The sequence below is a fragment of the Anopheles darlingi genome, chromosome X, assembly GCF_943734745.1.
Source record: "Anopheles darlingi chromosome X, idAnoDarlMG_H_01, whole genome shotgun sequence".
NCBI classification, from domain to species: Eukaryota; Metazoa; Arthropoda; class Insecta; order Diptera; family Culicidae; genus Anopheles; species Anopheles darlingi.
In genome coordinates this window covers 5,570,521-5,585,581 of record NC_064873.1, presented here as the reverse complement: position 1 = coordinate 5,585,581, position 15,061 = coordinate 5,570,521, and the positions used below count along the sequence as shown (strand labels likewise).

General features: G+C 53.7%; 4 protein-coding genes across 6 annotated transcripts; 2 read left to right on the top strand and 2 right to left on the bottom strand.

The window, feature by feature from the left end:
* Positions 1 to 570: 570 nt before the first annotated feature.
* Positions 571 to 3,203, top strand: LOC125955208 (B-cell CLL/lymphoma 7 protein family member A). Its single transcript, XM_049686205.1, has 2 exons — positions 571 to 1,944; positions 2,047 to 3,203. The coding sequence occupies exons 1-2, from the start codon at positions 1,332 to 1,334 to the stop codon at positions 2,160 to 2,162; spliced, it is 729 nt and encodes a 242-aa protein (XP_049542162.1). The 5' UTR covers positions 571 to 1,331; the 3' UTR covers positions 2,163 to 3,203.
* Positions 3,204 to 3,346: 143 nt separating this feature from the next.
* Positions 3,347 to 7,461, bottom strand: LOC125955034 (thioredoxin reductase 1, mitochondrial). 2 transcript variants are annotated; one of them, XM_049685865.1, is made up of 2 exons: positions 7,060 to 7,461; positions 3,347 to 5,265 (listed from the first exon to the last, which is right to left on the bottom strand). In XM_049685865.1, exons 1-2 carry the CDS (start codon positions 7,073 to 7,075, stop codon positions 3,779 to 3,781), a joined length of 1,503 nt encoding a protein of 500 aa, XP_049541822.1. In that variant the 5' UTR covers positions 7,076 to 7,461; the 3' UTR covers positions 3,347 to 3,778. The 2 variants fall into 2 exon arrangements, with proteins under 2 accessions (XP_049541822.1, XP_049541813.1); XM_049685856.1 differs by lacking the exon at positions 7,060 to 7,461 and adding an exon at positions 5,412 to 6,373.
* On the top strand, positions 6,440 to 8,696 carry LOC125955192 (C-factor). 2 transcript variants are annotated; one of them, XM_049686185.1, is made up of 4 exons: positions 6,440 to 6,544; positions 6,676 to 6,936; positions 7,849 to 7,900; positions 8,015 to 8,696. In XM_049686185.1, the coding sequence occupies exons 2-4, from the start codon at positions 6,808 to 6,810 to the stop codon at positions 8,578 to 8,580; spliced, it is 747 nt and encodes a 248-aa protein (XP_049542142.1). In that variant the 5' UTR covers positions 6,440 to 6,544; positions 6,676 to 6,807; the 3' UTR covers positions 8,581 to 8,696. The 2 variants fall into 2 exon arrangements, with proteins under 2 accessions (XP_049542142.1, XP_049542150.1); XM_049686193.1 differs by having other exon boundaries at positions 6,505 to 6,544; positions 6,680 to 6,936.
* Positions 8,697 to 8,795: 99 nt separating this feature from the next.
* On the bottom strand, positions 8,796 to 14,937 carry LOC125954951 (arf-GAP with coiled-coil, ANK repeat and PH domain-containing protein 2). The gene is made up of 6 exons (XM_049685670.1): positions 14,283 to 14,937; positions 14,085 to 14,186; positions 12,946 to 13,263; positions 11,815 to 12,843; positions 11,468 to 11,728; positions 8,796 to 11,373 (listed from the first exon to the last, which is right to left on the bottom strand). Exons 3-6 carry the CDS (start codon positions 12,999 to 13,001, stop codon positions 9,783 to 9,785), a joined length of 2,937 nt encoding a protein of 978 aa, XP_049541627.1. The 5' UTR covers positions 13,002 to 13,263; positions 14,085 to 14,186; positions 14,283 to 14,937; the 3' UTR covers positions 8,796 to 9,782.
* Positions 14,938 to 15,061: the final 124 nt, after the last annotated feature.

The window sequence follows — 15,061 nt, the reverse complement described above, 5'->3', positions numbered from 1 at the left end:
CTTTTTCTACGCACGTCCTGACGTCACAAACGATTACTCAAAAATCACATCACGGCGATCGACGTCGTCAATGTCGTCAGCTGAGATTTTACATCGTGTGGCTCATATGCTAGTAGCTCGTAAGAGCTGGTGGGCAGTAATTTGGGTTCGCTACCTTTTCCAGCGGACGGCATGTATAGGCCGTGTCCACATCAGCCGCGACCAGCGACACCGCGCGCCTGAGCAGAGTTCCCCTTGGGAATGGGTTCCAGGAAAACAGTCGGTAGTCTGCCGGTGCCAAGCGCATCGCTATGTTCATGGGCATCCCGTTTGATGCGTTTGGTGATGAATGCAATTCCGCAGATCGCGCTTAAGCTTAAGGAAGGATCATTCGGTTTGTGCATCCTGTGGAGCATTGAACCCACCAGTTTAGCCAGACGTTTCGAAACGGAACGCACTCACGGCTAGCTCATGCGCGGTGTCCTTGGTGTCACCAATACGCATCCCAGCCCGTACAGGAGCGTGTGCGTACCGTGTGGTGAATGCGAGCAGTGAGCGAGTGAGGCGCCAGCGTCCTCAGCCGTACGGCCGTACACAGCACGACTGAGACAACACGATACGTAGCTGCTGGTACTGCTGCTGCTGCTGCTGCTGCTGCTGCATTCGCTTCGAAATCTCCATCTTTGTGTCGCCCCGAATGCGAACGCAAACTTTGGTGGCGCAGGTACACCGCGGTCGTGACACACGGATTTCACGTATTTTCTCATCCTGCCCGTTCCTACCGCTCCAACGAAGTGTGTGGCACCCGTGAGGTAGGGAGAGAGAGAGGCCCAAAGCCTATTACTGCTGGGCTGTGCGAACGCTCACCAGGTTGACCAGCGACGCCATGAAAGCGCACGGGGTAAGCGAGTAAGCGAAGTGGAAAAGAAAGGCTACCACAGATATCGCAGATCGACACCAGCAGTGCAGTGCTCTCTAGCCACTCTAGCCACTCTAGGCTCAACAGCAATCAATCCAAAGCCCAGAAGACACAATCAACCAAAGCTTCGAAGAGGGTGCGACACGGCGTGGCGAGATACAGGGAACACCGCGGGGCTTGGAACGGTGCAACGCTTAGCCGCTATATCCCTGGGGGACGAACATCGAGCACAGCACAGCAAAGGAATTGCTTTGCAGGAATTGCGGCTTGAGTGAAGGTGTCTGGTACTACGACCCCCCCTCGCCATTGCCCATCGCCAGCTGAGCTTCGGGGCCAAAGCACAGCAAGGGGCAGAGGGTCGGCGGACGACGGCGACGGTGACAACAGCAAACAACAGCAGCAGTACGCGCAGAGTGAGCTGAGGGAGCAGCGGATGGTTGGTGTAGCGTTGAAGGAGAAGGTCAGTGGAGGCGGTGGTAGCGGCGGCTCAACCATGTCACGCAGCGTACGGGCAGAAACGCGTGCCAGCAAGAAGGATGACGTGAAGAAGCTGATGCTGTCGATGGACCGGGTCCGACACTGGGAGAAGAAGTGGGTGACGATCGGTGAAACCTCGATGAAGATCTACAAATGGGTCCCGATCTCGACCAACGAGAAGAAGAAACCGACTGCGGCCGTGGCAGCGGCGGCTGCTGCTGCTGCGGCGGCCGCTGCCGCCGCCGCCGCTGCAGCCTCACTTTCCGACGTCGACAGTGCCGGCTCGGCGTGCGTCGGTACCGGTACCGGTACCGTCTCCTCACCGACCGGTGGACCCCAGCAGCTGCTCGGTGGCAAGGCGGGTGCGGGCGTCAACGGCGGACCGATGGGCTCACAGACGTCTGGATCGCAGGGCCACGGTTCGACCGCGGGTCACACCAACAGCAACAACAATAACAATAGCAACAGCAACAGCAACAGTAGCGAAAACAAGGAAAACAACCGCAAGCCAACCGGCACGGACTCCAATTCGAACTCGAACTTTGGGCTGGCCGAGGACTCCAACACCTGTACGTACATTCACCAGCGAGGCGCAGCCCCTGTCATGGTAGCCATGCCATGGTTTAACGTGCTTTTCCCTCCTTTTCCCTTTCCACTCGTGTCGCATGCAGGTTTTTCCATCGTTAGCGATTCGCAGGGAGCCACCGATTTCGTTTCCAACATGTTCTCGGAGGACTCCAACTCCCAGGGCAGTGACAGCGTACCGAAGCGGCTCAAGATAGAGTGAAAAGGAGCGTCGCGCCCCCGTAAGCTGCTACTTAGCCCACCCTCCCAAACCATGGCAGCATCCTTTACCAACAAGTTGTACAAAAAACCTAGTGTGCATGTGTGAGCGTGTGTGTGTGTGTGTGTGTGTGTGTGTGATTGTGTGCCAGAATGTTTGTATGCGCGTATAGAACCGATTATTTTCGCAAAAGAAATAGGACTAACATGGTGAGGGGATTGTGGGTGGAAGGGTCACTGGATCTATTCAATCATCGCAGGGAAGGGCGGAATGCGGACGGAGACCTTTTTCCCGGATGTAACCGGAAGGTCAAACTCTACTTATCTTATAATTAACTTAAACAATTCATATGCGCTAGTGGTTTCGATCGATCAATTTTATTCATATTTGAGCATTTGCAAAATATTCTTTACTTAGCAATTGTGTAACAAGTCCTAGGTTTAGCGATGCTTTAGGTTAGCAATTCCCCCCCCCCCCCCCCTCCCCTCGGATTATTCAAAACACGAGTTTGCATCAGGGCGCAAGATTAAGGCCATCGGTAATATGCGCTATTTAACATTGGACTTGGAACAAAAGAAAGCGAGAGAAATGGGATTGGAAAGGTGAGCAGTCCTGCACAGATTGAATTAGCGAAAGCAGATGTGAGTGTGTATGTACGCGCACAGACAGTACCGCACATACACAAAGTGACACGCTACGCTTAACTTGAACAAAAAAAATGCAGCACCACAGCCCTTTCTTTTAGGCACGATTAAGCTAGGGGACGCACACGTTCTGTCCGACTCGCCGGCCTCGATTGTGGAGGACTTAGGGACGCATCGAGCAAGCATTATTGTATATTACACCTTATGGCTAATTGTATCTACGAGAACGAGAGAGAAAACGGAAAACACGCCCCCCCCCCCCTGGAACACCCGACAGCCGAGCTCTCGAGCAGCCATGTCGCTGCAGTCGCTGTTTCCGCATAGCGTATGGGCATCTTCAATTCGAAAGCTAGCCCCGAAAAGGAATGAATAAACTACCAACAACGTATACACATACTAACTGACTCGCCGCTGCGATCGATCATTACAAAAGGGCCAACACCGGAGCGATAGGGAAAAACAAGCGATAATAAGCGAAATTCAAGGGCAAGACCAAATCCATGTACCAACAGTTCATTTATTTTTATTTCCAATTAATGTGTGGTTCGAGTGCATTTACCTGGGGCTGTTTGATTGTTTTCTTTTTTTTTTTTAATACGTTTCGCTTCTCGTTTTCCCAGGAACACGTTTCCCTGCGTTCGTCTGATCGACTCGAGTCGGAGAATTCGGTTTCTTTTTTTCTTTTGTTATGATAACACATACTACAATCACACATGCCACCTTTGCTCAATTTGATTGAGTCCGCCATAGAATGAAGAAGGAACGCACATGAGAGACCCAAACAGGCTACAAAAAAAAACGGGATAGGGATAGAGGGGTGAGCGGTTGATTGGGTTATGATGTGTTTTTCCAGTTAATTTCCAAAACCAACCACCGCTCGACTGCTCGTGTATGTGTATGTGTGTGTGTGCTGCTGATTGTAGAGAGAGAAAGGTAAGTTGGTCCGTCCGTTCGGAGGCTGGCTGGCTGGTTGGCTTAGCTGCAACAGGTGGCAGGGGTCGGATCGAGACCGGAGCTCTTGGTGATGGCGAGACGCGTAAACTCTTCGGCCACCGTCGGATGGATGCCGACCGTGTTGCGCAGCACCTTCATCGTTAGACCGCACTTGAGGGCGGCTGCAAACCCTTGAATTACCTCGCCAGCGGCCGGTCCGAGGAAGTGCAGCCCCAGCACCCGCTGGTCGCCCTCGCGCAATGCGACCGTCTTCAGGTAGCAATAGCGCACCGATCGCTGCGGCACGAAGAACTCGGTCGGTTTGTAGTACGCGTGGTACACCTCGATGTTGTCCTTGCCGTGGGCCGCCTCAGCTGCCTCCTCGCTCAGCCCGACGCACCCGTACTCGAGCGGCGTGAAGACGGTGGTGGCCACATCCCGGTAGTCCATCGTTTCGCTGGAACCACCGAAGAGGCGGCGGGCAATGATACGCCCGGCATGAATCGCCACCGGCGTCAGCTCGGGCTTCCGGTACAGCACGTCACCGACCGCGTACACGTTCTCCACGTTCGTCCGGTGGCTCTCGTCGTCCACGTCCAGCTTGTCCGATTTGCCACCGTCGGCCGTGACGACACCGGCCTTATCCAGCTGCAACGAACCAGTTTCGGCCTGGCGCCCGATCGCGAACAGCACCGTATCGAAGGTGTCCTCGGCGGTGCCCGATTCGGCACCATCGGTCTCGTAGCGCACCAGCAACCGACCGTCCGCTTGCTTCTCCACCGCTAGCGGGCGCGTTTTGTGGTGGAACCGTATGCCCTTCTCAACCATCGAATCGCCGATCATGGTCGCCATCTGCTGGTCGAAGCCACGCAGCAGTATCGACCGCACCATTACCGTTACATCGTAACCGAGCCCCTTCAGGAAACCGGCACACTCGAGCCCAATGTAACCGGCACCGACGAGCAGCGTTTTGCCGGGGGCCCGCGGCAGGCTGAAGATGTCATCGCTCGTGATGCAGTGCTCGACCGCACCGGGAATGTCGGGATAGCGCGGCCGACCACCGACCGCTATCACCACGTGCTTGGTGCGCAGTTCACGCTCGGTATCGTTCTTCATGCGTGCCACCACCGTGTGCGCATCGCGGAAGTAACCGAGCCCGTTGATGTACTCCACCTTCTGGTCGCGCAGGTCCACCCGCGTCACCCAGTTGACCGACTTGATGTGGTTCTGAACCGATTCGGTCAGCGTGGCCCAATCGTGGCGTACCGAGGCTGGATCGGCGAACTGCCAGCCGTACGGCTGCGAATCGTGGATCGCCTCACCGAGCAGTGACGCCTGGTGCATCAGCTTCTTCGGGATGCAGCCAACGTTGACGCAGGTGCCGCCCAAACCCCAGCGCGTACCTTGCGGCGATGGCTTCACGAAGTCCAGCACGGCTACCTTGGCACCGAGCTGGACCGCCTGTTTAGCGCAGGCCAATCCACCGGATCCGCCACCAATCACCACCAGATCGTAGTCATAGTTCTCCTCTGCAAAGAAATGAAACAATGGTGTAGGGAAGAAATGTTTCAGGCTTTTGACTAAGCAGGCTAACGATATGCTAACAATCTGAGAAACGCTTCGGCTTCGGAAGGGGCCAGAAAGAACTTCTCGGTCGGTTCGGATAACAACTCACTTGACAGCAACGGTGATGCGACCTGTGTTCGAATGTACCGCAAGCCATACGCCAAGTGAGCGAGGTTCCGGGCACGCGTCAACACAATGGCAGCCATCAGTCTGTTTGCCCCCCGTGTGTGTGTGTGTCTGGAGGTGATTAAACTCTCTGCAGTCTAGCCGAAATCGGATGCTTTCTCTTTTCTTCAGTCAGGAGGCAATGGCAAAAAAAAACAAACGTCCACGTTGCAGCGGCGAAACGAAGTAAATTCGTTCACCACGGACCAATACAGACGGCCCACGACTTACGGTTCCAGCCACAGTGTTTCAGCAAGAACCGGCATCTCTTGGTTCGCGAAGCTCATGCGATATGTTACATCACCTATTGTTTCGCGAATCAGCTGTGTCGCTACACCGAATTAGCTGTACGATCAAGGGAGGGGAGGTGTGACTAGTACGGCGCAAACACCGCACCACAATTGTTCTTTTCGTTGTTGTCTCTGCCAGGAAGACGAAGGATTCAACACAGAGAGATGCGTACTACACACAAACGCTCGGAGAGCTCGTCGCGGTCAATGTCAACGTCGCTCACGCACTGAAGCAGCAGATTGTCAGATCGGACGACACCACTACACACGAGGGACCAGTGTTTATATGCGTTGTTTCAAGTCAACTCCGTATCTGGCGCAAAAGGATTCGCGTACTTTGCAAACAATGTTTTAGGAGCGTGTATGTGATGATGAGTCGACGTTGCGTGAATGCGCGGCGTAAACCCGGACCGACATGACTCGTCATTTTTGCGCTATCTCCGGAAGCATGAAATCGCATATTCGGGATTGAGCCGTGTTCCGAATGACCACCAACATGACCGTGATCGTTGTCGTTGCCTGCGAACGATCGAGAGGATTCTAGATCGCGATTAGGCGTACGTTCGATGCTGGAGCGGGCTCTGGTAAACGCGCACTCCAACACAGAGAGCAGCGCGGTTACACAAAAGTCAATCTTTTCCGCACGCGGTAATATAAGGCATTGACAGCGTACCACAGGGCGAATAGCAGCAGCTAACAGAGACGATACATTCTCCCTCTCCTTCACACATATACACACACACGCATACTTGTTTCTCTACTATATTCCGGCACCGGATTGCATCAGGTGAGACAATCTAGCGGACTCTCGATGCTTCTACTGGTTTAGAGCCTTGGCCTCGTAGGGACCAGGAGCCGGGGTGTACGTTCCGATCGCCAAAAGCGCGTTATGTCATGTTTCCATTCGACATTTCATAGGTAGACCGACGCGAGGACGCGTCGCTGAAAGCTACAGCTTCAGAAGGAGATTTGGGGAGCCACTACACTCCACACCCCGGCAGAAACACACACATACGCACAGCACGACACAAAAGGGGCAACAGAAGCGCCATGAAAAGCATTTTGATTACGGGCTGCAATCGGGGTCTCGGATTGGGGCTGATCCGGTCGCTGCTCCGGCAACAGCAACAACAGCCGGAGAAAATCATCGCGACGTACCGGGTGCCGGAAAAGTCCGAGGTAAGTGATGGACAAGAGTGGTGGTGTTACCTGTTAGTTTGGTTCGGTGCCGTATGAACGCTGCTAAGATGATGGCGAGCGTCACGATCGCGAGCTCTGCGGTGTAAAAAAGTAGTAACTTACGGTTCAGCGGCGCCATCGTGTTGCTACTGGATGCTTTGAACGAACAGCGAATGATAAGTTTCGGTGACGCGGTGCTGCTTCGATGGCTTCCCTTCTTGCTAGATAAAGATGCGGCACTTGAAGTCGGCCTCGGCTTGTGAATCGCCCTTCTTTGGCGTTGTGTGCGGCTGTCAACGGCCTCGTGGTGCAGGAAATGCAGAGGGTGGACGTCTTCTGCACGTTTGTATGGTTTCGTTGGTTTGAATGTTGATTGTGTCCTAGCAACCTAGCTAGTCGCCAAGAAAAAAGTTAGCTACGAACGGTTCCCAAATGGTTCCTGTACTCGCGGAATCTTCCGGTCGATAGCACGACTAACATCAGCTCAGCGTTGACGTTTTGCGATTGAGCGGCAGCGCAGGCACTATACTTCAGCATCCAGCTCGCTCCGTGCGGTTGTATTTATGCAGGGAGCATAGGAGAAGGGCCATTGGTGCGAGCGAGCGAGCATCAGCCGCCTGATGGCGCACTCAGTGCGCCACAGTGTGTGCGAACGGGGTAACTCACGCACAGTGGCCTTCGCGATCATCGCACATGCGAAATTCCTCATACTCGATTCGAAAAGTTGGTTGTCGGGACCCAGTTTGAATCCTGAATCCTGAAACTCCTCCCTACGATCAACGCGACATCAGTGACTTCGCGAATAAATCGGGGGCTAAACACTTGGGCGAAAAAGGCACCCGATCGAACTCGATACACACACACCCGATTGATGATTCACCCCTTTGCTTGTGTTTCTTTTCTCTCTTGTAGGAACTGTTGGCGCTAGCCAAGCAGCACCCGCAAATCATCCCACTGCAGGCCGGTGCGTACCAGTGCCAATGGACTTACAACATCCTCAGTTGCACATTTCGACTGACCTTTTCTCTATTGTTTTTCTTTCCCTCTTTTACTCTAAATGGTTCCTCCTACCTGCTAGACCTGCGGGACTTTGCGCGGTACGATCAGCTAGTCCAGCAGGTGGAATCGATCGTGCAGGGAGCCGGGCTGAACGTGCTGTTCAATAATGCGGGCATTTCACCGAAATCGACGCGGCTCAACTTTACCAAGTCGGACGATCTAGTGGATACGTTCGTGACGAACACGGTAGCACCCATCATGCTGACGAAGGTGCTCGTTCCGCTGCTAAAGAGGGCCGCCGATAGGCAACCGGATGCACCGGTCGGCCCCGGCCGGGCCTGCATCGTCAACATGAGCTCGATCCTTGGCTCAATCCAGGCGAACCGAGAGGGTGGCCTATATGGATATCGCACGTCCAAGGCGGCATTGAACGCGGCCACCAAGTCGATGAGCATTGATCTACAGGGTAACGGCATCATGGCTGTGGCGCTGCACCCGGGCTGGGTGAAAACCGACATGGGCGGTTCGAAGGCGCCCCTGGCCGTCGAAGAGAGTTGTGATGCGATGGTGCAAACGTTGCTATTATTGAACCAATCGCACAACGGCCAGTTCCTGCAGTACGACGGCACGGCACTGCCCTGGTGAGTTGGCAACGCGCTGGCTACCAGGGATTACTTCATTTATACCGTTTCTATGTACGTTCATAAGTTCAAGAAGATGAAATGAAATGGTAGACATTAATACCGGTGTTTAGTTTTGTGTTCCTTCTCAGCATAGAAACCATATTGAGAAATGAGATGGCGGATAGGGTTCGGAATGAATGTTTCTTACGCGGAACGTGCAGAATGAATGTTCTTCTTCACCAAAAAGCAAACACAAACTTTTGATTTTCTTCAACATGTACATATATATTAACGCTACAACATAGTATAATACCAATATCTCTGTACGTGTTACCGGAAAATTTTCTGGCAACCTTGCTATGGTGTGCGGCTGTCCAATAAACAATGTCGGAAGTAAATGATTGGATTGTTTTCTCTTGTTGTTATCGTATTACTTTGGTGATTCCTTTCCCTTTTTTTTTGGCTAAGAAAGTAAGACACACTTGAGGAAAACAGATTGTGAAGGCAGAAATACGAGACAGGTCTGGAATGGAAAACGCTCAATTGACTGTTGCGAAACTAGGTTGCCAAAGGCCTAGGGGCAATGCTGCGGTTTGTAATGGTAGCAGTTCCTATGGATTTTGCTGTTCGTTTTCGGGATACCAGTCTAGGTGTATATATAATATCTATAACAACGTTCTAAGCCAACAAACGTCATCCATGTTTACGCTATAAACGGTTAATGTGAGAGCTTTTTAGCTATGTTTAAATAGGAATACGATAGTTGAAACCACAAAGATTCGCGCCGCAAGAACAGAATGTTACAAAAAAAAAGGAAACATCGAGCCCACGGAAACAACTGCATAGCTGCAGCTGCTTCACACTGCACAGCTAATAACGTGCCCGAGATTCACAAACAACACAACGGAAACATAAGGGAAAACGGAGAAATAGCGTGCGGCCAGCTCTTTTCTAAAAACTTATGCTTTGCCCGCCCCCCCTTGTGTTATGGATAGATTCGATAGTGACGATAGTTCGATAGTGATCCGATAGTAAAAGTTTCCATGGGAGATCTCGGTCACCAACGGTCGCGATTCACGACGGTTTCGCTTGCCAACCGTCCCCTGTGGAGCTAGAGGTCTGTTGGCGCTGAAAAGGAGAAAACCAGGGAAACAGAAGGAGGGGTGTGTCGATTTTGGTTGCTTCTGTGTCTCGGTCTCGATCTCGGTCACCAACGCTCGCGATTCACGACGGTTTCGCTTGCCAACTGTTTGGTACATCGAGATCTGTGACAGGGACGTCAGTGCGCTGGTCACTGTCCGCCGCTAACGATAAGGCTTCCCTTTGGCGCGCTAGTAGCTCTGCTTCCTGTTGCCGGAATAGCTGTAGCTCTTCCTGGTGTTGCTGTTGCTGCTGCAGCTGGTGCTGTAATTGGCGCTGAGTGCGCTGTATGCGCTGCGGTTGGTTGCTGGCGAGGTGCGAGAACTCGTTCATCACCTCCGCGTACGTAACGTCAACACCGGTGTAGCTGCCACCGTCCTCGCCCGCACTGATCTCATCGTTCAGCAGCGTGAGCCGCAGCAGGGTCACGATGTCCGCATCCTCCTTCTCGACCGCAATGTCGATCGGTCGGCGTCCCTCCGCATCCGCGATATCGTACCGAGCCTTGTGCTTCAGCAGCAGGTAGGCCTGTGCTGCCGAACCCTGGTCGGTGGCCATGTGGAGCGCGGTGCGACCGTGTCGATCGGTCGCATTGATGGCGGCCCCATTCAGCAGCAGGTACTCGCACGCCATCACCGAGCCCGAGAGGATGGCCGCGTGCAACGCCGTCCGATCGGCCTGGTCCCCGTTCGTCCAGTTCTTGTCCGCACCAAGCGCCAGCGCCTGGCTCATCACTGGCAGATTGTGCCCGGAAGCGGCCTTGTACAGCAGATAGTTCGGGCAGAGGCGCTCCAGATCCTCGCACTCCATGATCGAATTGTCCTCCTCGCCGCTCGTCGACTCCTGGTCAGAGTTGAGCAGCAGTAAATCCTCGTCCGGCAGCTGATGGTCCTCGGTGACGATGTTCGCCCCGATCAGCAGTATGTCGGCGAACTGCTTTGGCAGACCCTCCTTCACATCCTTCTCATCCGCGTCCGGGCTCGTACCCTCACCGTTCCCAGTGCTATCGCTGGGCTCACCAACGTCATTACCTTCGCCCTCCGGTGCCTCACGGTGCTCATCCGCATCGAGATCCGTCACCGGTGTCAACTGGGCGGCATCCCCCCCTTTAGCATCTCCCGCCGCGACTCCCGCTATCATTTTTGATTTTGGTCGCAGCAGCTGACGGTAGCTGCGTCGTCGAAGCTTCTTGATGCTCCACTTCTCCGGAAACTTGGAGCTGTCGGCACCGAGACTCTTGAACGAGAGCGTCGACGACGAGGTACTGCTGCTGTTCGCTCCACCCGGGTCCGACAGTCCCAAGCCGACACCGTCTCCATCAAGCGGGGCTACAAACTGCCTCTCGATGTACTTGGCCCGTATCCACGCCTCGCGTACCGCAATCTCACAGTTATCGGTGGCCCGCTCGAACCGCGCTATCCGTGCCGCATTACCCTCGTACACCCGGTTGATCACGTCGTTACCGAGCTCGATCATCACGCGCAGTATCTCCGGTTCCCATTCGTCCAGCGTGAGCGACCGAACCTTGCTGTAGTGCACACCGAGGCTGCGGTGAACACCGGAGCATGCGATGCAGAGCGTGATGCCCAGGTTGATAGACGCCCATCGGGGCTCACCGTTGCCGCAGTCTGCGCACCGACTGTTACCGGGGATCTTCAGCATCTGCGTCCAGTTGCTGTTGGTATTGGGAGGGTGAACATTAGGTAAGCAATTCAGCGATCTGCTCATCGTCACCATCGACCGTTGGTCTATCCCACCGATTTACTTACATCTTTTTGAATCCCTTCCGGTTACCAGGACCCTTGCCGCCTGATTCCAGTGCACCACTACCACCGCTACCGCCAGCGAAGGAGCCGCCTCCTCCTGGCAGCGGGCGGGTCACGCCCGAAGTTGTGCGCAATCCACCTCCTTCGCGGTTTCGATTCATTGGAATCGGGTTGTAGTGCTGGATGGCGGAATCGATACCGATCTGCAGTGCCTTAATCCAGGCGTTCATCATCGCTTCCGAGTCGGCCTGTAGGATGTGCGATCTGTCGATGTTTTTTTTTAATTTGATTCAGTTAGCAGAAAGTAACAGCTCATTCAGGTGATGCAGCTCAATGTTGCTGCTGCTTACTTGGTGGGCGATATGACTTCGAAGCAAAATCTTCGATCCGAGTCGGCGAGTGGCCGGACGGTGCAGAGCCGCAGGTCCTCCTCCATCATGGTCGGTAGCTCCTCGCCCGATCGCTTCCGGTAGAAGAGCTGGTTGTCGCACATGCAGAACCACCGCCGGTTCCACGTTTTGAAGGCATTCGAGGTGCGCTTGAAGAGGTAACCCTCCATGTAGCTCGGTGCTCGATCTCCGCTGCTCGTTGACGGTGCAACCGATGACGGTTTCCCCTCGCCGCTAGATGCCAGGGACGCGTCTGCATTTTGCGATTCCGTCCCGTCCACACCACGCTCGTACGATGCCTGCTCGACGACGCACGTGTGCCGGTTTTGCATCTGCTTATCCAGGGTTGCGTATTCCGACCGCATCTGCTCGATCTCATCGTCCAACCCCTTGAAGAACGCACTGTAGTCCTCGCACAGATCCGAGCCCTGGTGGAAGTAGGTGCTGCACGCCTGCAGGTAGCTGAGCAGGGTAGCCAGCACCTCGTGCCGCTTGCGGCTCTGCAGCAGCGTGATGTAGTTGACGTAGTCGAGCGCGGTGTGGCTGAAGCAGCTCTTCGTGGCGGACAGCAAATTCTCCGCCTCGAGCACATCCGCCGCCCGGTTCCGGTTGACCTGGGCGTTCCGGTAGACGGCAGCGTCGAGGTTTTCCGACACCTTGCCAAAGATCTGCCGATACTCCTTTACCTCGCGTATGTCGCGCTTCAGGAAGCCGGTCAGGTGCTTCAGCACGGTCCGGTTGGCCTGGTCCAGCAGCGTCGTGTGGAACTTGTTCATCTCCTGCAGCAACTGGATCAGCTGTGCCAGCGCATTGGTCGAGCTCTTGTCGTCCTGAAAGTGGCGCTGCAGGTCCCACAGCGAGGTGGCGAAGGTGCTCTGGTTGCGGATGTACTCCTTGCCGCTGTCTACCGCCACGCTGCACGCCTTGATGATCTTCTCCAGCCGCACCTCTAGATGCTCAATCTCCGCCTCTTCCTGCTCGATACGCAGCCTGTCCACGGCACCAGATGGCAAAAGGGAGGGGGGAATGATGAACTGCGTGAAATGGCGAACGACGCAAAGCAACAAAGCATTCCCGCTACCCATAACCTACCGGAAGTTTGGTGAATCCTTGAGGCATTCTCCGAAATCGATCTTGCATCGTGCCATCGCGTGGGTGGCTTGGTGACGATCGTGCTCGTCCCCGGTGCAGTGTTATTGCGGAAGCTCAGCGCTGGAAACAGTTTGAAGGCCAACACATATGCACACACACACGTACGCGCGCGCACCCAACAGTAGCAGCAGTTCCGGCGACAGTTGATTGCAGCTGTCGCAGCTGATGATGGTGAGAATGTTGCTCAGGAGTAGTGGTTGATAGGTTGGCGATTGAGTTGAAGCTCCCTACAGTCGCCCGATCAGCGAAGGGAATAAACTAAAAACAGACCGAGATCAGTAATAAGTAGATAGGTGCTCGGGCGCGAAATGAAAGTAAAAACGCGTTAAAAGGGTTTGGCCTTGCGGAACCACTGGCCTCCGTAATCCGATCCCGAGCGACTCCGACGACACCGGGAAGCCCCGTGGCACCGTGGTACCGCTTTGCGTCATTCCATTTCCTGCTGGGTCGCACCAGCAGCAGTTCATCGTCCGTTGTTTTTTGCTGTTGGTTTTGCTTGCTTTCTCAGATTCGCAGTTATTTCTTTGTCTGGCCTATCTCTTCTCCTTCGCCCTCGCTGTCTGCACTATCGCTCGCTCTGCATTTGTCCCCTCCTCGATCTTAGCAAACTGCAGCCGACCAGTTTACATCGCGGCGTGGAGTTACAAACCGAACAAAACCGCACCCCTTGGGAGCGTGACACAAACACTTTCTAACGAATTTTGTTGACGATCGACGGTGTTCTTCGATCACGGCCTCAAGCGAAGGGCTGCCAACCATTGCTAAACGCCTGCACATACGCTTTCCATCATCCAAGAGCACTTTTCCTGTACTTCCGGGATGGGAAACCATTACCAACCGCAGTACCATTTGCACCACCCATGTCGCGAAAGCAAACGAAGAAAAGACTAAACACCTGTTGACGGCCGCCCTGCACATCGTCGTCATTTTCTTGCGAAAAAAAAACGGAGTTCGCTTGTAGGGTCTTACGTTATTTTTTGGAAAGATAAATGCGAGCCGAAAAGACCGAACAGGGAAGGGCGAAAAACAAAAAAAAACACACATCGATGGAATGTCTGGATTGATGACTAAGAACATACCTATAGACCAACTCAACCAAGCTTTCGCTTGATCTATTGCTTCGCCGCTTATTCGATGATTACAGCTCAGCAGCGCACAATGCAACGCATCATGCTAAGGTTCTGCACATTGGAGTAAAGAGTATGGAAAAGGTGGTAAACCACAGTGAACGACTATAAAACATCACAACACCATCACCGACCACCAAAAATACACACTTCGTGCTACTACGGTGCAGGCCCCTTCGGTGAATGACAGACGACACGCAAGTATATGGACCCGGATGGAAAAGCGCTGGATTGTCTACCACCGCGACATATCTCTACAGAGCGCGTAACGGCAGAAGAGCGAGGACGTACGGATGTCGAGTGCTGTGCTGCGTTTTCCCTACCGCTGCCGCGTGTCTCAACGTCGGAACCTCCTGAAACACGGCAACGAAACGAAGCGACCTACACAACCGCGATGCTGTGTGCGCCAGCTGGATAGACGTCGCGAGAGGGAAATAATATAGAATTTGTATGTGTGTGAAGGAAAGAGAGCGTGAGAGAAAGAGAGAGATGATCGCTACCCTGTAGAAACGCAGCATAACTGTACATCTGTATTTTGCGTGAAGCATAGTATTGGTTTCAACGGTTGGTGCTATAACCGCTCGCCAACAATAGTAGATAGTAGTCGTGTCATTAAGAGTTCCAGCGTTCGCTTACCTGTGTTGGCGGTGTGGTGAATGCAGAAACTTCTCCAGACGTTCCCGAAGGGCGTTGCAATTCGTTAAACCAGCGGTTCGATTATGTTTTTGGGTGCAACTATTATGTTTTTGTGTACCCGTGGCCATTGCCGTTACTTACTTATTATCCGGGTGTCTTTACAATCGATGAGCGCTCGTTTCACGTCCCTCGAGAAACTCCGGGCGATCCTATCTTTTGCGAAATTCTCTCGGGCTCAGTATCAATTCTGCTTCGTTTGTAATTGATTTCCACATACATAATCGAAGAACATG